This window comes from Phodopus roborovskii, unplaced genomic scaffold (genome assembly GCF_943737965.1).
Source record: "Phodopus roborovskii unplaced genomic scaffold, PHOROB, whole genome shotgun sequence".
In the NCBI taxonomy this organism is placed as follows: Eukaryota; Metazoa; Chordata; class Mammalia; order Rodentia; family Cricetidae; genus Phodopus; species Phodopus roborovskii.
Genome location: NW_026125281.1, coordinates 20,386,181 through 20,410,191, shown reverse-complemented (window position 1 = coordinate 20,410,191; position 24,011 = coordinate 20,386,181). Strand labels below are relative to the sequence as shown.

Here is a 24,011-nt window from a genome sequence, read left to right as displayed (position 1 = left end):
TATAGCTGAGAACCAGCATAGGATCAACCCAGACCCCCCTGAACATGGGTCTCAATTAGGAGGCCTAGGCAGTCTATGGAACCTCATGTAGTGGATCAGTATTTAGCCCTAGTATACAAATGGACTTTGGGAGCCCATTCCACATAGAGGGATACACTCTCAGCCCAGACATATGGAAGAGGGCTTAGGCCCTGCTCCAAATGATGTGACAGACTTTGAAGATCTTCATGAAATGTCTACCCTCCCAGGGGAACAGAAAGGGCATGAGAAAGAGGGTCAGTGGGGGGCAGGGGAGGAGAGAGGGAAAGGGAACTGGGATTGACATGTAAAACAAGACTTTGTAATATAAATTTTTTTTATTGTAATAAATAAATAAATAAATAAATAAACACACTTCAACTTCAAAGAGAGACACTACCTCAGAGTTAAGGGCTGGGAATGGATTTTCCAATCAAATGGACCCAAGAAATAAGCTGGTGTAGCAATCCTAAAATCTAGCAAATTGGACTTCAAACTAAAATCAATCAAAAGAGATGAAGAAAGTCATTTCATATTCATCACAGAAAAAATTCAGAATTGCACAGTTCCTGGATCAAGGAAGAAGAAAAAAAAAAACAAAGAAAGAAGAAAGGAAGGAAGGAAGGAAGGAAGGAAGGAAGGAAGGAAGGAAGAAAGGAAGAAAGGAAGAAAGGAAGAAAAAGAAATTAGAGACTTCCTAGAATTCAATGAGAATGAAGACACAAAATACCCAAACTTACTGGACACTTTGAAAGCAGTGCTAAGAGGAAAGTTCATAGCACTAAGTGCCTACATGAAGAAACTGGAGAATAGTCACAATAGAATATTAACAGCATAACTGAAGGCTCTAGAACATAAAGAAGCAAACTCATCCTGAAGGACTGGACACCAGGAAGTAATCAAATTCAGAGCAGAAATCAATAAAGTAGAAATAAAACAATACAAAGAATCAATGTAACAAAGAGTTGGTTCTACAAGAAAATCAACCAGATAGACAAAACTTGATCCAAACTAACCAAAAGACAGAAAGAGAACATGCAAGTTAACAAAATCACAAATGAAAAGGAGGACATATCAGTGGACACAGAGAATCATCAGGTCATACTTTGAAAACCTGTACTCCACAAAATTCAAAAATTTAAAGGAAATGGATAATTTTCTGGATACACCTCACCAAAATTAAATCAAGATCACAAGCAACTTAAACAGACCTATAACCCCTAATGAAATAGAAGCAGTCATCAAAAGTCTCCCAACGAAGAAAAGCCCAGGGCCAGATGGCTTCACTGCAGAAAACTACCTGAAATTAAAAGAAGAGGTAATACCAATACTCCTCCAAGTATTCCACACAATAGAAGCAGAAGGGTCATTGCTAAACTCTTTTTACCAGGCTACAATTACCTTGATACCCAAACCACACAAACACACAACTATACAGACCAATATTCCTTATGAACATTGATGCAAAAAAAACTCAATAAAATACTGGTAAATCAAATACAAGAACACATCAGAGAAATCATTCACCATGACCAAGTAGGCTTCATCCCAGGGATGCAGGGATGGTTCAACATATGAAAATCCATCAATGTAATCTACCATATAAACAAAGTGAAAAAGAAAAACCACTGGATGCTGGAAACGCTTTTGAGAAAATCCAACACCCCATCATGATAAAGGTCTTGGAGAGATCAGGGATAACAGGAACATGCGTAAACATAATAAAAGCTATATACAGCAAACCAACAATCAACATTAAAATAAATGGAGAGAAACTGAACATGATACCTCTAAAATCAGGAACAAGACAAGGCTGTTCATTCTCTCCATATCTCTTCAATATAGTAGTTGAAGTTTAGCTAGGGCGATAAGAAAACAAAAAGGAGATCAAGAGGACAAAAATAGGAAAGGAAGAAGTTAAACTTTCACTATTTGCCAATGATATGATAATTTACATAAATGACCCGAAAATCTATACCAGAGAACTCCTACAGCTGATAAACATCTTCAGCAAAGTGGCAGGATACAAGATTAACTAAAAAAAAAAAAAAAAAAAAATCAGTACCCTACTATATACAGATGATAAATGGGCTGAGAAAGAAATCAGAGAAACATCACCCTTTACAACAGCCACAAACAACATAGAATATCTTGGAGTAATGCTAACCCAACAAGTGAAAGACCTGTATAACAAGAACTTGGAGTTTTCAAAGAAGAAATTAAAGAAGATACCAGAAAATGGAAAGATCCATGCTCTTGGATCGATAGGATCAACAAAGTAAAAATGGCAACCTTGCCGAAAGCAATCTACAGATTCAATGCAATCTCCATCAAAATACTAGCACAATTCTTCATAGACATTGAAAGAACAATACTCAACTTTATATGGAAAAACAAAAGACCCAGGATAACCAAAAAAAAAAAAAAAAAAAAAAAACTGTACAGTAAAGGAACTAACTTCAAGCCCTATTATAAAGTTATAATCCTAAAAACAGCTTTGTTTGTATTGGCACAAAAATAGACAGGTAGACCAATGGAATTGAACTGAAGACTCTGATATTAACCCACATATCTATCAACACATGATTATTTACAAAGCTGCTAAAATTATACAATGGAAAAAAGAAAGCATCTTCAACAAATGGTACTGGTATAATTGCATGCTGCCTTGTAGAAGACTGCAGATAGATCCATACCTATCACCATGCACTTAAGTCCAAATGGATCAAAGACCTCAATCTAAATTAAGTTACACAAAACTTCTTAGAAGAAAAAGTGGAAGGTACCCTTGAACAAATTGATACCAGAGACCTATTAGACCTATTAGAGTAACACCCGATTTCTCAGTGGAGACTGAGAAACATCATTCAGAAGGACCTGAATGATGTTTGTTCTACAAACTCTGAGACCACAGACACCAGTCCTGACTACTCTACCCAGAAAAAAATTTCAATCACAACAGATGGAGATAATAAGACATTCTGTTAATAAAAATTAATTGACATCTTAAAAAATTTAGCCCTACAGAATGTGCTAGAAAGAAAACTCAAACCTAGAGGTGAAGCACAGCTACGAAAATACAAGAAATTAATAATCCCTGACTAGCAATTCAAAAGAGGAGAAACAGAGAGAGACAGACAGACAGACAGATACAGAGATCTACTCATTGATCTACTAAACTTCAATGGTCTCCATTCACCAATAAAAAGACACAGACTAAGAGAATGGATACCAAAACTGGATCCCTCCTTTCACTGCATCCAAGAAACATACCTTAACATCAAGGATAGACATCAACTCTGGATAAACAACTTGAAAAAATATTTTAGGCAAATGGACCTAAGAATCAAGCTGGTATAGACATTTTAATGTCTGACAAAATCAACATCAAACAAAAACTAACCAGAAGAGATAAGAAAGGACACTACATACACAAAGGAAAAATCCACAAAAAAAAAAAAAAAAAAACACTGAAATTCTTAACATATAAAAGACAAGGGCACAGGAAAGACTTTCTGAACAGAGCACCTTTAGCACAGGCATTAAGAGCAACAATTAATAAATTGGATCTCATGAAACTGAAAAGCTTCTGTGAGAGAAAAACCACCAGTGTTCAGAGAAGCAGCCAACAAAATGTGGAAATGACAGACTAAATAATACTGGTCTAAAAGAAGAAAATGCAATGTTATGATAAAATGATTCCTAATGACATTACCCTAAACTCATTGACCAGTGCCTTGCTCAGTCATCATTGAAACTCCTCCTGAAGCAGATGGGAACAAACACAGAGACCCATAGCCAGACATTATGCAGAGAAAGATCTTAGAACACTCAGGCCTACATGAGATGTCTCTATCAAATCCCTCCTCTCAGATGGAAACCTTCAGAAGAGGAGGCAGAAAGGGTAGAAAGAGTATAAGAGCCAGAGGGGATGAAGGATACCCAGATAAGAAGTCTGACTAAATCAACATGATCAGTGCACATATGAACTCAGAGACTGAGGCAGCATTCACAGGGCCAGCATGGATCTGCTCCAGATGAGATCCCAGAGCTAAAAGGAGAAGTGGATGCATTCCCCATCCCTCACTTAGAAACATGCAAAAGAAAACTTAGTTTTCTCCAAAGAAGTCTCACTGGTGAAAGAAACAAATCTTAAGGGCCGGCTACATGCCCAGAAAGAGATGGCCCACAGAAAACACACTCAAGGGTATCTCTGTAGAGTCTTTATCCTATAATATAGTGCCAAGGCAGTTTTAAATTTTTTATCATGTTGTATTTTTATTTTACTTCTTTATGCATAAATAAAAAGAATGAAGACACCATAACAAATGTGAATGCTTAGAAATGGATACACTGACAGCATATTATCTGATGGCAAAAAGATATTTATGACTAGTCCAAATTATATTTTTTAGGAAGTACCACTGAACAAAAAAAGAGAAAAAAAATCATCATGAAAATGCAAGAGAGCTGTTAATAATAGCCGTGAAACAGTCATTAAGTTATATTCAGTATAAATCTCTCAGTTTTGTAAATGGTGGTGGCTTTTAGAGGCTAAATAAAGATAAACTGTAGTGACCAAGAAAGAAAGAAAGAAAGGAAGGAAGGAAGGAAGGAAGGAAGGAAGGAAGGAAGGAAGGAAGAAAGAAAGAAAGAAAGAAAAGTTGCACTGAGCTAAATGGCACTTTCGTGGATACCCATGACTGACGGGGTGAATGAACCTGCACTAATAACAAATAATCCAAATGTAGCTAATATGTACCCCAAATAGTCTCCTCCATTATTGCATTTATTAGACTTAGACATTAAAGTTGCAGCAATTATCATGATTAGAAAATAAAGCCAGTTAAAAACATAAATAGTACCATAGTAGATTTAAAAAAGAACCATACAGAAACTACACACTAAATAAACTTGGGGGGAAAAAATAAACAGATTTAAAAATATTTAAATATAGCTAAAAAGTAAGTTATAGAATTATAAAAATATGAGGAAAATATAGAATTAAACACAAAGAGGAAAGGAATGACACAGAGTGGAGATAAGATGCAAAGGTGAAACAATGAAAAATTATAAAGTATATAAAATTAAATTACAGGAGAAAAGAGAAAAAGCCACATTGGAAAGAATATGACTAAGAATGTCTCAGAATAATGAAAAGCGTATTTTCCTAGTTGGATTTCTATTGTTTTGATAAATACCATGACCAAAAGCTGCTGAAGTAGGAAAAGGCTCATTTGGTTTGCAGGCTCTCAGCCATCACCAAGGGAAGCCACCTGCAGACGGTACACAGCTTCCTGGCTAACTCTGCATGGTGTACTCAGTTTGCTTTCTCACACAACCCAGAGCCACCTGTCGAGGGATGGTGCTGCGTATCTTGTTCGGGGCCCTCCTATATCAATCTAGGAAATGACCCCTATGGATCAGTATGTTGGAGGCAATTCTACAACTGATGTTCCCTCTTCCCTGATGACTCTAGTTTTTATCAAGTTGATAAAATGTAACTAGCACAAAATGCATTTAAGCAGCCTAATAAATTCCAGGCAAGAAAAACAAAATGAAACAAACATATAGAAACATCATAATTGAAATCAATAATAAAACTATGGGAAGAACCTTAGAAGCTGCCAGGAGAAGAAAAGCAGATGTGCTTTACTGTGGAGAATGTGCCCGAGCTTTGAGCCTGGGCCAAGCCAACAGCCTCTTAGAGCAGCAATGAACACTACGAGACAGAAGAGGCCATCTGAAATACTGAAGCTGGTGGAAGCCATCGTGCTAATCTAGATCCTACACACGGTAAAAATTATTCTTCAAGAATAAATCCAGGGTTGAAGTTAAAGCTGGGATAACGTAAGCTCACTGGAAAGGAAAGGCAAGAAGGTGTTCTGAGCCGGAAGTCAATAGGATTGATTCCTCTCAGAGGTCAGAGGTCAGAGAAGAAATGCTAGTGATGAAAAGTTTCAAAGTGAAGGGTCCCACCTGCGTGTGTAATAATACAGTGAAGCCTGGGAGATAGATACACAGCAGGTAGGACTGGCAACAAGACACTCTGAAATGACGCTGGAAAGCAAACTCGAGGCTCTTACACTCCCCAGAAGAGGAAATTAATCCCCACAAAGCAAGTAAATTGTTAATGGTTAGTCAGATATAACATTAAAACTGTATAGAACTATTGTTTTAATTGTCAAAATGGAATTATAAAAATTTCCAGGTTTTAAAAAGCAAAGTGAGAAAGGAACACAGATGTAAAAGTCCATTGTAAAATGCTGATTAAGTCCAAATTAATTCAGCAATACATAGACTAAATGCTACTGCTACTTAAGGAAAGAGGTTTTTATATTGGTGGTTTTAAATTAATTTTTATAGTATCCATAATTTGTGTATACGCTGTATGGCTACAGAAGGGCCCAAAGGAATAAAAACAAGCATATCATGGAGACATGAACCAAATCAAAACTAATATAGGGGTAGGAACGGCAGAAAATTAGTATTCATGTCTATGACTCAGGATATGTGAGCATGAGGCTGAGACATGAGAATTTTAGCAAGCATCATTGATTATTCTTTCTCACTCTGGAATCTATTTGACAATCATACAGTTTATAATAAATAGATTTACTAACTTCTAGGATGACAGAATCCCTTCAACCAGGACTTCTCAACTTCAACATGGACAGTCCAGCCAGATAATATTTCTGATGTCCAACAAAATGTTTAGTAGAATTTCTGGCCTCTAGCTCAGGGTGCCAATGGTGTCATTCCCCTATCTGTGCAAACAAAATTGTCTCCAGCCAGGTCTTATTGATAGTTTACTATGGTCTAGGGACTGTTCCAGGTGCTGGAAATACATCACTGAAGAGAGAAAATACACTTGTAATCATTGAGTTTTCCTGATGGGGTGCAGGCAGACATGTAGAGAGAATTCAGCATAGAAGGAAGAGTAATAAGGTTTCAGGAGACCCTTTCTTTGTGGGATTTGTTTCCTCATTTTATGCTATGCTGGGGGACAAATAAATATGGGGAAAGCACTCTACAACTGACCAGACGCTCTGGCCAGCTCCAGCAGTGTGAGCATGGCAGGCCTTGCCCTTCTCTGCCATTTCCTCTGCCTTGCTAAAAAAAAAAAAAAAAAAAAAAAAAAAAACCACTGGATACACTCCTAAAGCTAGCCACCAAGGTCTATTCCCTTATTTGACCAATTCCTCCTCCTGAGGCTGACTACCAAAGTGCAGAAACCAAAAGCCCCCTTTGGTTTACCCAATTAACATGCCCACCTAAAACTGAACTCCTTGTCCTAACACAGGGTTTTCCCCAGCACCATTACAAACTGCCGTTTTCCCATACGCCATGTCTGTCTCCTCTCGATCCAGACACAGTCCTTTGTCCCTCCAGGACAAATACTCCTTACTCCTCTTCCTCATCCTCTGTCTCCTGCCTTTGTCCCTTATCCCTGCCCTCTGTCCCTCTGGGGAAAATCAGTCTCCTTTGTGCTGAGAACTTGGTCTTGTAGGTCCCAAGCTGTTACCTTTCCTTTTACTGTGTACCGCCAGGTCCCACAGCCTCTCTTGAAAGTTCTTCTTATTTATGATCAGGGTTAGTCTCCAAAACATACTGACCCTGATTTTCAAACATTAATGACAAGGAAAAGAGCAACTTGATTTTCTAAGTAGATGCCCACATCCTCGTCCCTCAACAAGGAGATAGGAGTTATTTAAATGTGGGAATCTCCATTTTTGGACATAAGCAAGACATCTTTTTAATCTTCTAAGTCAGATCGTTTACAACCTAGTGAGAAATCTCAAATTGTGGAGTGTTTAACTACTGGTGGATAAGCCACCATGTCCCATTAAACAGGATCCTTTCACAGATTTCCATTTTATAGGCATCCACTACCAGGCTGTCTTTAATTCCAGTAAAACCACATATAGATAGAAAAGGTCAGAACTCAGATTATTAAGTTTAGCTAAGGAGAGAAAATAAAAACAGTTACACCACCAAACTTAATTGGGCACTCAACATTTAAACCTGATTTTTAACAAAATGATCACTGCCTGCTGAGTAATGTTTTATGAATTTTCTCTAGGCTTTCATCTCAAAGGAAGGCTATCTCATGAAGTTTTAGGATTGGAATAGTAAAATGAGCAACAGCATATAATTCAGCACACTCCCCTTCACCCACCCCCACACAAGGAACAGCAGAACATGAGCTCAGCCTCATAAAAGCAGTGACAGGAAAGCACCCAGGCAGGCTTTGGAACACACGAGTCTGACATCACTTAGCTACGCTTACATCACTCACATAAAACCAGTTCCCACAAGAGCTCTGCATTAGTAAAGCGCTGGCACATGTCCCATTTTATTTTAAAGGTCACAGAATGTTGTTTTAAATGTATATCTCCTAATAAACTCAGCCATGGGAGAGAGCATTGACAACTTAAGAAAAATAGGTTATTTTCAAATCAGTCAAATTTTAGAAAGGTTCTCAAAGAGATTCAAGGAGAGGACATAGGTTCCTTTAATATACAAGAGGAGAACACAAGCAAATAAGCTTGGAGCATGGAGGCCCAACACCAAATGCATCCCTAAAGTTACTTCTGCAGAGGAAAAGCTAAGGGACAAGATGCATGACTGGAGCATCTCGACGCCCAGAGCAAACTGGAGGCTTCAATGCAAATTGCCACATCATGGAAATATTGGGAGGCATTCTTGACCACAGCTTTAGGAAGATTTCCTTAACATCTTTTTTATGTACTAAGGCTATTTTTTAAACCTTTTCTGAAAATGTTTTTAAGCTTCAGATAGGAGTCTGGATATGAATTAAACACTTCAGTTTCACTCTCTAAAAGAGTCTCTTTCCCATAACTCGGTTATGTTTTCTAGACTCTTAAAGACATGCTTGTCATGGGCATGGACATATTTGTAATATAACAGCAATGCTCCAAGCACTCCAGTTCACAGTTCCTTATAACCTTATAAACTAAATTAAATGGTCTTCCTAGGATTACATGTGTGTCATGAACATATTAGTTTATAACTGGTCTATAAAGAAACTCCTCTATTGAATGAATGTAAGCTCATTTTGAAATGATAAAAGAGTCACTCAAAAGGAAACAGGGGTGGTTGAAGATGGCTCAGCAGGGAGAGAACTTATAGCACAAGGGTGAGAACCAGAGTTAGGATCTCCAGTACAACAAATATACCTACCTGTAATGCCAGCATGTAGAAGGTGGAGAATGAGGTTCTTGAGAGCATGCCAGCTGGCTAGACTAGCCAAATTATGTGAGCCCTCAGTTCAGATAAAACACCTCGACTTAATATATAAGATTGGAATCATAGAGGAAGACATCTGACTTCAACCTCTAGCCTCCACAGACAAGTGCACAAATTCATACACATGCACAAACATACATAAATGCATTAATTAATAAGGTGAATTGCTTTACTTTATATAAGCACAAAAATATAAAATAACTAAAGATATTGGAAACATCCATGAAACATTTAGGCTTCATGCATCAGACAGGTATCAGGTGAAGATTAAAGTAAATAATCCCCAGTATCTAGTAATCAAGCCAGAATCTAGGGTCCAGGACAACCCAGCAAACTTTTCTCAGAATAGAGCAGATCAAAACCAGGCATCATCGGCTATGGGTAGAGAAGTCACTTTCTTTTGAAAACAGAAAAGGACATCAAGATAACTAGCTCCCAACAGTCTGAGAAAGTCTAAGGAGATTGGAGATCAGTGCCACGGGGCCCTATTTTCAGAAACAGTCTCGCAATTAGAAACCTCGTGTTTACTGGAGAGTGGAAAGTGACACACAGAAACAGAGAACTGAAGAGCCTAGTGTTCTACTCAAGAGTGGAAAGAGAATTACAGGAACCAAGAGAACTAAAGGAAAAGATCTGAGAATGGGGGCTCTTCCAGAGGCATAGTTGATTGTCCCTATTTTATTACATAGCAAAATTAGACCAGAAGAATGCAGATGTATCTTCCGAGAAAATTTCAGAATTTGTATTTTCCCAAGGTTTTCAGGCACATGTTTTAATATACGGGGGCAGGGGGAGGCAGTGAGGGAGGAAGGGAGAAGAGAGAAAGGGATGAAGGAGGGAGAGAAAAGCTGCAGGCTATCACACTGACATGAGAAAATGTAAGCTTGAACTATTTATTCTACTGTGTACTCAAGCTGGAGGGCAACTTCTAATGACTTCTCTGGAGTATCAAGACATTTAGTCCTAAATAGGTATGATGCCCAGTCTGCTTCTCCAGGGGATTGCACAACATCAGATTTTTTTTTTTTTTTTTTTTTTTGTTTTGTTTTGTTTTTTTGTTTTCTGAGACAGGATTTCTCTGTGTGGCCCTGGCTGCTCTGGAACTCGCTATGTAGACCAGGCTGGCCTCAAACTCACCTGGCTCTTCCTATGGCATGCTGGGATTAAAGGTGTGCAGCACCACTGCCTGGCACACATGAAAATTTGTTTCGAACACTTGTAAATTACTAAACAACTCTAAAGTGTTGATAGAAAGAATTAATTTTTCCATAGCCCCTCTTGCTCTTTTTCAAATGTATGGTCTCTGTTTTCATTAATTGTTGCTACATATACATATGGATATGCCTTTTATATGATGAACGTTTCCTCCTATTAAAGCTTCACTTTTTGTTTTGCGTTTGGTTTGCTTGTCTAACAAGACCTCCTATGTTCCAGGCTGGCCTAAGCTTGCTACGCAACCAAGGATGACCTCAAATGTTTGATTGTCCTAGCTCCGCTAGCACCACAGCAGTGTGCCACCACACAGGCATAGAAGTGCTGGGGATGAAACAAGGTTTCAGGCCTGCTAAACAAGCACTGTAACAACTGCACTACATTCTCAGTCCCAAATTTCTCTATAAGCAGAAAATTGCTAAGCAGGTTATGGTGGCGCAGACTTGTAATGAGCTTTCCAGTTAACATTATTACTTGTATAAAAAAAAACTCTTGATTTAAAATCACATTTGGGCATGTGATGGACTAGAAAGATGGTTCAGCAGTTAAAAGCACCTCTTACCTGATTTTTGAGAAAGAAGCTAAAATAATGCTACAAAGAAAAGGAAGCATCTTCAACAAATGGTGCAGGCATAACTAGATGCTGGTGTGTAGAAAAGTGTAGATCGATCCATGTCTATCTCCATGCACAAGATATAAATCCAAATGGATCAAAGACCTCAACATAAATCCAGCCACACTGAACCTCTTACAAGAGAAAGTGGGAAGTACCCTTGAACAAATTGGTACAGGAGACTGCTTCCCTTAACATAACATCACTATCTCACTTTACTATGCTGTTAAAAATTTATAGTTTCAAATTATATGAAAGAGTACATGTTTTCAGCAAAGACTTGGTAAAGACTCCATGGTTTATTTTACTGGAGTCTTGATTTAACTCTGTGCACAGTGTGATACAACTGTACCTTCCACAACACCCTTACAATGTCACATCTACTGTGGTACCACTGTAGCAAAGGCCATCTAAAGGGATACCCTTTTCAAGTCTGTGTTCATATTAGAATGTGAACTCAGACATCTCTTGAATTTCAACTTAATATCACTTATTAAATAAACAAACCTATATAGTGTTTGTTCTTCAGCTACACTGAGCATCCACCTTAGTATTGCCATTAACTTATATTCTTCTAAAAAGAGATTCTATACCAACTTTTTTGTTTATAAATACTCTTGCTTTCAATAATTTTAGTGTGCCTTTGACATGATATATGCCAAATGCACTTTCAGAAATTTCTATAATCCCTCTGAAATAAGATAGTATATGAAACTCATCTGAGCTCTGCTCCCAATTATCTGCTTCAGAATTTTCAAAGTGACTTTTTTTTATTGCCAATTTGAAAGGCTCTAGAATCACCAAGAAGGCAAACTTTGGGCATATTTGTGTAGGGTTACTTAGACTGGGTCACCTGTGGACATCTTGGGAGGGGTTGTTTAGTTAACAGAGATGGGAAGTCCCAGTCTGAAGGCAGTTGCATGGGCTGGGTCCCAGAATACATAAGAGAGAGAGACGAGCACAAAATACCTAAGAGATATAAACAGTAGCATACGAGAGAGAGAGAGAGAGAGAGAGAGAGAGAGAGAGAGAGAGAGAGAGAGAGAGAGAGGAGCACTAGAATAAATAAGAGAGATACCTGGGCCCCTGAATACATAGGAGAGAGATTAACAGTAGACTACATAGGGAGAGAGATGAACACTAGCGCTCAACTATGGATACATGACAGCACATGCTTTACCCTCCTGATCCCATGACTTCCCCACCATGATGGACTGCACCCTTGAACTGTAAACAAACAAACCCTTCTTCCTTAAGATGCTCTGTCTGGTGTTCTGTCGTGGCACCAAGATAACAATATAGGGAAGGACCATGTAATTCAGTAATTCCATTTCTCAGTATATAATTAGAGAAGCTGAAAGGAAAAACTAAAACTTAGTGAACAAAAGTTCAGTGCTCACAGCAGTCCTTCTCATACTAAGCAAGAGACAGAAACACTCCAAGTGTCCATCCACAGAACAATGGATAAGCAAACTGTACACACACATGTGGTATGAGCGACTATAATGCGGTCTAGAAGAAAAAAAGGGAAACCCAACTCTTTATAGCAGGGATGAACTTGACTGACACTGTGCTAAATTAAACAAGCCTTCCACAAAAGGGCTAAATCTACCTCTGTGGAATGCACGAAGTAATCAATTTCAGAGACAGAAAGTAGAATGATGGGTCCCGAAAGAAGGAGAAATGCCTCATTGTAAAATGCTGTGCTAGATGCTAACAAGAGAACCAGAAATTTATCTGGTTGGAAATTTGTCTAACGACATTTCAGTTGATAAGCTAACTAAATTCTAGAGTTAGGTTGGACCACACCAAAGTACTGTATCAAGACTGTTCTATTAAAAGATAAGGCGTTTAGCACTTTTCTGGAGAGGAAGGAGGAGGAGAGGATGGTTGTGGGGAGAAAAGGTTAGGAGAGGGACTGGGGCAAGAGGAGGAATAGACAGAAACTATGATCAGGCAGTAATTAACTTTAAAAAGATAAGGTTTTATAATATATTTCCCACAATCAGAATATTGCATTGTTTTCTAAAGCATAGTTTGAACTCATTTCATATTTTTATCCTTTTCAATATAAAATAATTTTTTCTTAGGTTAAAATGTCTACAAACTACACTTTGAATCAACCAATAAGGAAAAAAAATAATGGATCCACAGGTATTTACTGAATACTTTCTAGATTAATGGCGACTTGTAGTTATTTCCTTAAATGTTCCAGCATGTTCACTTGGATATAAAAATGCAATGTGAAAAACAGCTATTTCTTTCACCAAAGTTAGAAATTGTCAAAACTGAACTGTCTCTGTTATTTGAAATGAGACAAAGTCAAAATTCAGTTCCAAATGGAAAAGTAAGTGCATTTTTATAGCTAATGGCTTAAGAACAACTAACAAAAGGGTCACCTCTGCATTAATTATATGGGATAAAATCTTTTATCCAGGATAGCAGTCTCTTCAAAAATCAGGGGTGACCAAATGTAATAACCAAAGAATTTAATCATAACTGATAAATTAAATATTTATGATAACAATCTGCATTCATTTAGTTCAAGCAAGTTCAGCAGGCACTGAACACACGGAAAAGGACGAGAAAGAATGGGTCCTGAAATTCTAGAACAAAGAAAATCTTTGAGTCATTGTACACATCAAGACTCCAATTGCTACAGCTTTTACTGGCTGCTTATATTTTCTATTCCCGATAATATAAACAGGATGATTTTTTAGTTAGAGTAAAAATTGACTGTACTTACGCCTGCTGGAAATATCTGAATAACATTTCCAGCTATGTCCAGGAGTCTTAGTTTTTTAAGATGACAAAGTCCCTGTGTCAGAAGACAAAGGAGAGTTTTTTAAGCATTAACTTTTAGTTCAGAGTTGACAGAGGTGTCTCTCCATCAAAACAGTTTTCCCCAAAGAAATCTCTAAGGACTGTCAAATATCTACAAATCCTCATTTCTTCTGAGAACTCCAGAGCAACATAACATATTCTAAGCTAACTGCTTCTAGGTCTAAACTCACTTCTCACTCTTACCAAGTATAGTCAAATGCAAGTTCCTAAGATCTCTTTGTATTTTGATTTCTCCACTTCTTCTAAACAGAAATGATATATGTCTATGATTGTTACGTGAACTCAAACAGCCTAATTGTCAGTCATCACTCTTAGACACTACCTACATTAAAGTAGAAACCCATGAAACAGGAAACAGCTATAACACTGAAATACTTTCTGTAATGATAATTTCATCAGGACTTATACTACATCTATCTTTTCCTAAGTACTATGATAACACAACCCTTTCTTCATAAAGAAAAAAAAAAATACATGATTCTATCTACATGGTCATCGCAACTGTGTGTTACCACAGTAACCACATGGTTGTTATGGGCCATCTTATTTCTGGTATTTCTATTAACAAGCAAATGAAAACTGGGGTTTTAAAACCTAAAAACTTGAAAATTTTTTTAAATTAAAAAATGGTGGTATAATTTATTAAGTGACTTCAACTATGGTAGAAATGTTTCTGCAATGCTCTGCTTTTGGTGGCAGAGCTTCTCCCTAGGTGAATGGTATATCTCTAGCCATATCCAATAGTCTTCATCTTTTGTATTGCATGCTACCACCAGTTGTGTTCTCTGAGGAAAAATGACAACTCTGCAGTACTGAGTGTACTTTACATTTCCATCTTTGGAAATGCCAAGTCAAGACACAGTCTCGGACAGAAATTGTTCCATAAAGAGGACACTGTTCCTGGGATAGAACTGTAAATGGAGAAGAGTGTTAAAACATCAGAAAATAAACAAAAAGGACTGACAAAGAAGATTCCAGGATACAAATTTTTTTTATTTTTTTAATTATTTTTAAGTTTTGTATATGTGTCTGTGTATGAGTGTTTTGCTTGCATGCATGTATGTAAACCACATTGTGTTTAGTGTCCACAGAAACTAGAGATCCCCTGTTAACTGAAGTTATGGATGGGTGTTAACTACTTTGTGTGTGCTGGAAATTGGTCCTCTGTAAGAGCATCAAGTGCTCTGAGCCACCGAGACATCTCTCTAGTCCTTAGATGTGGATCTTCCTATTTGGCAGGCAGAAAGACCACATTTATCACCATATATCCATCGAACTTATCCCATTTACATAGTTTAAGTCTTATGTCTATCCTCAAGCAAATCACTATGTCCAATGTAAAGGACAATTTTTATTTGCCTAGATGACCTGAGTCACTAGCAAATCTAAAAGACTCACAGAGGAGGGAATTTATGAGGCTATAACACACAATACCAGTATGAAAACAAAAAGAAAATGATGTTAGACAGAAGAGAAAAGCAAACACATCCAAAATTACACAGTAGGCACAAAACTAAAGGTTGGCATTCCTTAAAACTAAGGAGAACATGAATTACAATGAAATGTTTAACAATTTTCATTTGCCCACTATGACCAAGGCAAATGCCAAGGCACTGCTTCAGGAAATTCTAATTTAACAAAGTTAAGAAGCCTGGCTTCAGGACTTGTCAGTATTTTTAATATATGTGAATATATCTTGTAGATTTTCAGAAGAAGAGATAAGTTGGTCTTCTGCAACGAAGACCTATAGATTGCAAATCTTACAAACAATAACAATGTATTCTCATCTTTACAGGATGTAGAAGGCTAAGGTCAGGGTGCCAGCATGGTAGGGCTATGATGGGTTGGAACCTGCCAACTTCTTGCTGTACTGTCACAAGATGTACTGTCCTATGAAGTCTCTGAAGGTGTTTTGGTTTGGCTTGGTTTGGTTTGGGTTGGTTTGGTTTGGTTGTTTAAGACAGGGTCTCATGTATTGAGGGTAGCCTCAATCTTAACATACAAACTAGGATGCTTCAGAGCTTTTGATCATGAATGTTGAGATTGCAGGCATGTACAAGCATACCTAATTCTGAAACCTCTTGAATAAGGATGACAGTTTCATTCATGAGGAATTCACCCTGGTGACCTATCTTCCCCTCAATGCCAGCACTTCCTGCTCCATCACATTAAGGTTATGAATTCAGTCAGCACGTGAGCATCCTGGACCACACAAATATGCAAAGGAGTATGCTGGACTAATGCTTCTAGTAGAATGCTTAGGAACATAATAGAGAATTCCATATGCCAGCACTCACTCCAGTTCTAAACTGTATGCCTTCTTTTATGAATTCTGAAATTCTTTGTTAGACTTTTAAATGCTGATGTCATTATGAGCAGCTCATAGACCTAGTGGGCTTATTTCTGTAACAGCATAAAATATCAATCTAAATTTAAGTGTATGGTTCAAATGCATTTCCTAAATAGTAATTGTCCCAATAAAGACTTCCACCTATTGAATAAGTTTCACAAAAACAAGCTTTTAAAAGTAAGTAGAAGCTTTCTAATGGATCAAAGACCTCAACATAAATCCAGCCACACTGAACTTCTTAGAAAACAAAGTGGGAGGTACCCTTGAACTTCCTGAGCATAACACCACTAGCACAGACAATGAGGTCAACAATTAATAAATGGGACTTCCTGAAACTGAGAAGCTTCTGTAAGACAAAGGACACAGTCAACAAGGCAAAACAGCACCCCAGAGAATGGAAAAAGATCTTCACTAACCCCACATCTGACAGAGGGTTGATCTCCAAACTATGCAAAGAATTCAAGAAGCTAGTCACCAAAACACCAAATAATCCAATTAAGAAGTGGGGGTAGAGAACTAAATACAGAATTCTCAATACAGGGATCTAAAATGGCTGAAAGACACATAAGAAAATGCTCAACATCCTTAGCCATCAGGGAAACACAAATTAAAACAACTCTGATATACCTACCATTTCACACTGTCAGAATGGCTAAAATCAAAAACACCAATGACAGTTTATGCTAGAGAGGATGTAGAGAAAGGGGAACACTCCTCCACTGCTGGCAAACTTGTACAGCCACTTTGAAAATCAGTATGGCGGTTCCTCAAGAAATTTTGAATCAGTCTACCTCAAGATCCAGCAATTCCACTCTTAGGCATATACACAAAGGATATACATTCATTCCACAAGGGCATCTGTTCAACTATGTTCATAGCACATTATTTGTAATAACCAGAACCTGGAAGCAACCTAGATGCCCCTCAACTGAAGAATAGATAAAGAAAACGTGGCACATTTATACAATGGAATACTACTCAATGGGGGAAGAAAAAAAAAATCTTGAAATTCTCACGCAAATGGATGGAACTAGAAGAAACATCCTGAGTGAGGCAACCCAGTCACAAAAAGATAAACTTGGTATGTATTCACTCATATATGGATATTACACATAGAATAAAGGATTACCAGCCTACAATCCACATCACTCAAAAAGCTAGGAAATAAGGAGGACCCTAAGAGAGACATGCATGGTCCTCCAGAGAAGGAGAAAGGGACAAGATCTCCTGAGCTAATTGGGATGGAAGCACAGGGGGAGGGGAGAGGGAGTCAGGAGAAAGAGAAGGGGAGAAGAGAGGGGGAGAGGAGGACATGAGGGAGCAGGAAGATTGAATCAGGGCAAGAATAGAGGACAGCAAGAAAAGAGATACCATAATAGAGGGAACCATTATAGATTTAAAGAGAAGCCAGCACTAGGATAATGTTCAGAGATCTACAAGGATGACCCCAACTAACAATCTGAGCAATAGTGGAGAGGCTACCTTAAATGCCCTTCCCTGATAATGAGATTGATAACTACCTTATATGCCATCCTGGAGCCTTCATCTAGTAGCTGATGGAAGCAGAAGCAGACACACACAGCTAAGCACTGAGCCAAACTCTTGGAATCCCGTTGCAGAGAGGGAGTGATGAGCAAACGGGTCAAGACCAGGCTGGGGAAACCCACAGAAACTGCTGACCTGAACAAGGGGGAGCTCATGGACCCCAGAGTGACAGCTGGAAAACCAGCATAGGACCAAACCAGGCCTCCTGAACATGGTGTCAGTTAGGACTGTGCAGTCTATGGGGCCTCTGGCAGTGGATCAGTATTTATCCCTAGTGTGCAAATGGACTTTGGGAGCCCATTTACTATGGAGAGATACTCTCTCAGCTTAGATACATGGGGGAGGGCCTAAGCCCTGCCACAAATAATGTAACAGACTCTGGTTATCCCTCATGGCAGGCCTCACCCTCCCTGGGGAGCAAAAAGGGGTTGGGATGGGGGGTCGGTGGGGAGCATGGAAGGATGGGAGGGAAAGGGAACTGAGATTGATATGTAAAATAAGATTGTTTCTAATAATAAAAAAAAAGCTTTCTCTATAAAACTGAAAGCTGCCTTGGGTTATTTTCTGTTCACTCATCTGCTTATCTGTAAACACACTCAAATCCAAAGAGACTGTTTTTTGACATAAACTGTCACAAAAGCAGTGAAAGTTTTATGTTAAGACTATTCTTCAGAAGTCTTAGGTCCATCTTTCACTCAAAGGGCTCCTTTCATTCTCCCAGACCTCCTTTGAGAAATTAAAATAGAGCCTAAGAGGAGAGTAACACAAATATAAACACACTATTACCTTCATATACATGTGTACACATACACATAATTTATAATGTATTAGAAAATGATTCACCCCTTTTTCTTTATCCAAACAAATGAACTTTGAAGTGCTTTATCATTCATGATACTATCATGCTAATTGAGTTCTTCTCCAACAGCAACAGTAACAAAACGGGTGGCCCTTCTTTCTTTACCTCTGGCAAAACTTCAATGTTGTTCCTGACCAGATAAAGCTGCTGAAGATTCTTCAAGTGTTTAATATCTTCCGGGATGCACATGAGCTGATTGTAGTTAAGATGCAGTTCATCAAGTTTCTCAAGAGAACAAAGCTCTCTAGGGATCATGGTAAGCTGGTTATGATTGATGCTTAGGCAGGTAAGATTCCTTAGCCTAAAATAAGAAACAGGAAAAGTGTGAGACTCAAGATCATCAGACAAAGAAAGTCCATTGTAAAAGTGTCTCTTATTATGTGTCATTTTTTTTCTTGGAGCACCTTTGAATCTTATTAAGTCAACTGATTGGAACTACTATAAAGATCTTTGGCATAACTTAATTTTTAAAAGTATATAAATCAGACAGCTATATAATATCTAGATTCAAGCACAAGAGAATTCTGCTAAGTGTGAATGTCTATATTCACAACAACTCGGGAGGCAGAGGCAAGTGGACCCGTTAATTCAAGGCCGGCCTGGTCCACATGGTGACTTCCAGACCAGCCAAGGCTATACTGCTGTCCCAACAACTACTACAGAGTAAAAGGAGAGGAAGGGAGGGAGGGAGAGAGAGAAAGAGAAGGAAAGAGTGTAGCAACAGGTGAAATGCTTAATTGTTGCAGAAGATGAAAAATAGGCTGGAACACAAACTATGCCCTTCTGAACAACACAGTTTAGTACACACTAGGTGGACTCTGACAAAAGTAAAGACAGAAAATGTTACTGGGGTGGAAAGGCATATAAGAGGAAGAGAGACAGGAAAAAGGTGGGGGGGGACAAAACCAAATTTTTGTTTGAAAAAGTTCCATAATGAAACCTATTTCACTGTAAGCAAATAAAAAGAGAATTACTAAAGAATTAGCCATTATGTTGCTCACAATAAAAAACCTGACCCCTTCAAGAATAACATCACATTTTAAAACTTTTAAAGTATTACAATTAGAGTGAGAGCGTAAAAATTCAGTATGTTTAAATCCCATTGTATCTCTACATGTAGCCATAAATAACTGCATGGAAAAGGCTTAAGAAATGCCACTTACAATGACATAATAATAAAAAGTACATAAAATAAGAAAACATTTAACAAGAAACGAGAGACCTACTTGAGAACATGTAAGAGACTGTAGTTAAAATAATTATAGCATGTTCATGTGAAGAAAAAATGCTTATAGTACCAATATAGACATGTAGATTCCATAAGAAATCCAAAGAAAACTCAATTTTTGTATAGAAGTTAAATCAATTTTAAAATGTACATAGAAATTTAAGGACTCAGTCAAAACTATTTTTAAAAATAGAATTATGGATGCATTGAGAAATGAAACACAGACGTAACTGATAAGAACATGAGAAGGCATGAAGCATCATTAGACATCAGTGAATGAAGCATCATTAGACATCAGTGAAATGTAAACTAAAATCCCATGAGATCTTATACATATTTGAAGAATATTTAAATATATATGTATGTAATATATTTATGTATATGTGTATAAATATATTATGTATATTTAACACAAGTAATGAATAAGTTACAGATTTGAAAAAGAACAAGGGAGTTATATGGGAAGACTTGAAAGGAGGAAAGAAAAGGGGGAAATGATGTAATTATATTATAATCTCAAAAACAAAAAAAATAAATTTTGAAAACCAAAAACTAGGAAGGAAATTAACTTGCAGAGGAGAAGAGTCAAAGATACCTAGACATGGGGGAAAATGAGGAAAAGAGGAATTGGGGCTGGGAACGGGAGGAAACCGCTTGGGTATCCATAGAGGCCAGAAGAAGGCAAATCACCTGTTCTGAAGTTATAGGTGGCTGTGAGCTGCTGGATGTGGGTGCTGGAATAGGAACCCAGACCTTTTGTAAGAGCAGTCACTGCCATTAACTGCCTAGCCATCTCTTGAGCTTTCAAGAACTGACTGAATCTTAAAAAGCCTTTATAGATACTACTCCACCACAAAACCACCTTATACAGTAAATGTTATCACCTTCATTGTAAAGATGGAAAGTGCTAATGTTTGGAAAGGCAAAGCAATTTCTCCCACTGGAGCTAGAGAGATAGCTTAGCAATTAAGACACACACTGTTCTGGCCAGTATCCATCATCAGGCAGCTCACAAGTACCTGTAACTCCAGCTTTATTAAAGAATCCGCTCTGTTTACAGGCTTCACCAAGTACCTGTAACTTACATGCACAAATCCACACAGACACACATACATCTCAACACTGGCCTGAGATCTCTAAACATACTACCATACATATGTATACATAATTTAAAAATAAAATTAAAACCTGTTCAATGTAAGAACTTTTCCAGGATGCTGAAGTGAAACTCTACTTGAAAAGATGACCAGTTAGCTTGGATCTATGGCCTGGTAAGAATACAGATGACCTAGAGCTGGCTATAAAAACCACATGGGCCTCAGACTTAAGATTCCACTTTTCCTAATGAACGCTGTCCTTTCATTTTCTGGTGTATCACTTTTCGTCAGCATGTGTCTCTAAATAGTGCACACTGAACTGAAAACATAGACAGCTTCTCAAACTGAAAAGGGCTCCAAAGTTCCACTCTTCAAAATTCTCACATTACAAGGGGGAGAAAGAAAGATCTAGAACAGTTAACTACCTAGTCCAAGGTAATAAGGCTAGTTGCACAAAGACCTATCCTGAACCCGAGTCGCCAGATTTCTGCATGTCTTTTTCTGCACACTGTAACAACATCCGTACAAACTCCAATTGACTGGTAAGTTAAAATCATAGGAAAGCAAAGCAAGCAACTACTGGCAATTGAATTATCCTAAGCATTTCTCTTGTATAGCAATTAGATTGTTCCTTTGTCAGAAGAGGGAACCAGATCCTATCATAGATGGTTGTGAACCACCATGTGGTTGCTGGGAATTGAACTCAGGTCTCTGGAAGAGTAGCCAGTGCTCTTAACACCTGCTCCATCTCTCTAGTCCCTATTCATTTTATTTTTCTATTTATTCCACTTAGAGTACGGCCTCCTCTATGTAAGGATTTGGGAAGAAGTAGAAACAAGTGAAATGGAACACATTAGGCTCTGAGGAAGGATGGTTCTGTGTCTCTGCTCATGTCACAGTCTCTTTGAAGCCTCTAGCTGCTCTTACTCTGTAATGTGTATGTTTCTGTTCAATGTGCAATGGAGAATCTCCAAAGTCAACCTGAGCAGAGTTGTCTCCATGTGTCAGAGACACAGCTCCAGAGTGCATACTCCTTGGAAGGACAGGCCTTCAGTGGCTCCAGAAACACTGTAACGATGGCCTATCTGCACAGATGTGCAGGATGAGGAAAAACAACATATTTTGGTTGTTACTAAGGAGAATAAAATGTGTCAGTTTTTATTTAGTAAAAATGTCGTGGAGCTGGAGAGATGGCTTAGTGGTTAAGAAAATTAGCTGCTTTTCCAGAGGTCCTGAGTTCAATTCCCTGCAACCATATGATGACTCACAATCATCGGTTAATAAGATCTGGTGCCCTCTTCTGGCCTGAAGGCATACGTGCAAGCAGAACTTTGCATGTGTAATAAATAAATAAATATTGAAGAAAAACATGACATCGTAATTTTAAATCCTTTCCTTTTATATCAAACTTATATGCTTTTCTCATCAAACTCAAAATGGTTTATGGCACCGGTGAAATAAAATTTAATGTCCCCAGTCGGTGTCTGAGCAAGCTCCAAGAACTGAGCTGGCCTATCAATAATACCACCTTAAGGCCTTCTGTTTTATACCCCAACTTTACTCTTCTATAACCCACATATATCTCATTTCTCTCAAGTGATTCAGGAATTATTTGCTTAAACTTAGTGATTGAGCAATGGTTCTGTGGGTAAAATGCTTGCTCTACTAGAATGAGGACCTGAGTGTGTACCTCCTCCAGCCTGGCTCAGTGGCACATGTCTGTAATCCCAGAGCTAGGGTCAGACATAGGCAGATCCCTGGGACTTGCTTCCACCAATTTAGCACAAGGGATGAGCTCCAGGACAGTGAGAGACCCTGTCTCAACAAAATTTTTAAAAAAAAGAAAAGAAAGAGGAAAGAGACTGGGAAAGACATCCCCACATCAGACTGTGGTCTCTGCACATACCATACACATGTGTACACACAAACATATGCCATATACACACAAAAGAGAAAGAAAAAAGACTTCAGGGGTTGCTTCACATTTCTGATCTCCCTATGCTATTTGAAACCCTCCAGCTCCACCCCATGCCCCACCCCTCTGCCAACTACTTGGAGCTAGGCCTAAAGAATGGGATGGAGTTTGGGCAAGGAGAGGAATGGAATATTTAACCAAGCTTCACTATAAATAAAATTACCTGCCAACTTCTTGAGGAAGACTCTTAAGTAGATTGTTGTTCAGATTAAGCAGAATCAACTCTTGCAATCCATCTGTCAGAAAACAGTAAGTCACTTTAGCCATCCCACAGGGAAAAGCTTTAGTCTTTCTATACACCTTTGACTTCTTTTGGATTCTTGCCTTGGCCATGGTTCTGTTGGTTGCTGAAGACAGATACTCTCATAAACTAGCTAAGGCAAAAAGAGGAAATGTATCACATCATAACAGAGTTAAGCCAGGCATCTGAGGACAAAGAATAGAACCAGGATCATCACTAACTGGACCTAAGAAGTAAAAGGCAGAAGCAGGATGTAGTACACTTTCTCATCCAACCCCCCCCACCCCAGCATTCACAGGGGCAGCCTTTCTGTCTGTCCTGCAACAACCGTTTTCTTTTGAACCGACTGGCTCTATTTTCCACTGGAGTATAGTCACCCCACAATGCCTGACATAGACATGGCAGAGTTCTCAATGACAAATTCCTCCTTTCATTCTGATATATGTAAGCTTCATCATCCAGGCCTACCATTACACAACCAGCTCCTGGAAATTGTTGCCATTTAGGAATGAAAGCATGTTTGGAGCTTAATCTTTACTTGAATCAAAGGAAAAAAGGGTCACATTGCTTTTCCCCAATGCTCCAACTTGAGAATTACAGTACCCAATTCAAAGTACTAAAATTACCAACAGAAGAGAAGCAATTTATTCAACTGTGGGTCTGTTTTGTCTCATATCATGTGATTTTTCTAAGAAAAAAAATTTTTCATCTATCACAATCATAAGGAAAGCTTACCGTTGAGTTAGCTTTGGGATAGGC

The 24,011-nt window shown here is 38.2% G+C and overlaps 1 protein-coding gene across 1 annotated transcript in view; it reads right to left on the bottom strand.

Annotated features, from left to right (window-relative positions):
• Positions 1-24,011, bottom strand: part of Lrrc69 (leucine rich repeat containing 69) — a 99,741-nt gene that overhangs the window by 62,467 nt on the left and 13,263 nt on the right. Inside the window, exons 3-5 of the mRNA XM_051198007.1 lie at positions 23,175-23,247; positions 18,817-19,012; positions 13,860-13,931 (exon numbers count right to left, since the gene is read on the bottom strand). Coding sequence (XP_051053964.1) covers positions 13,860-13,931; positions 18,817-19,012; positions 23,175-23,247 — 341 coding nt within the window. The remainder of the gene's footprint in view (positions 1-13,859; positions 13,932-18,816; positions 19,013-23,174; positions 23,248-24,011) is intronic.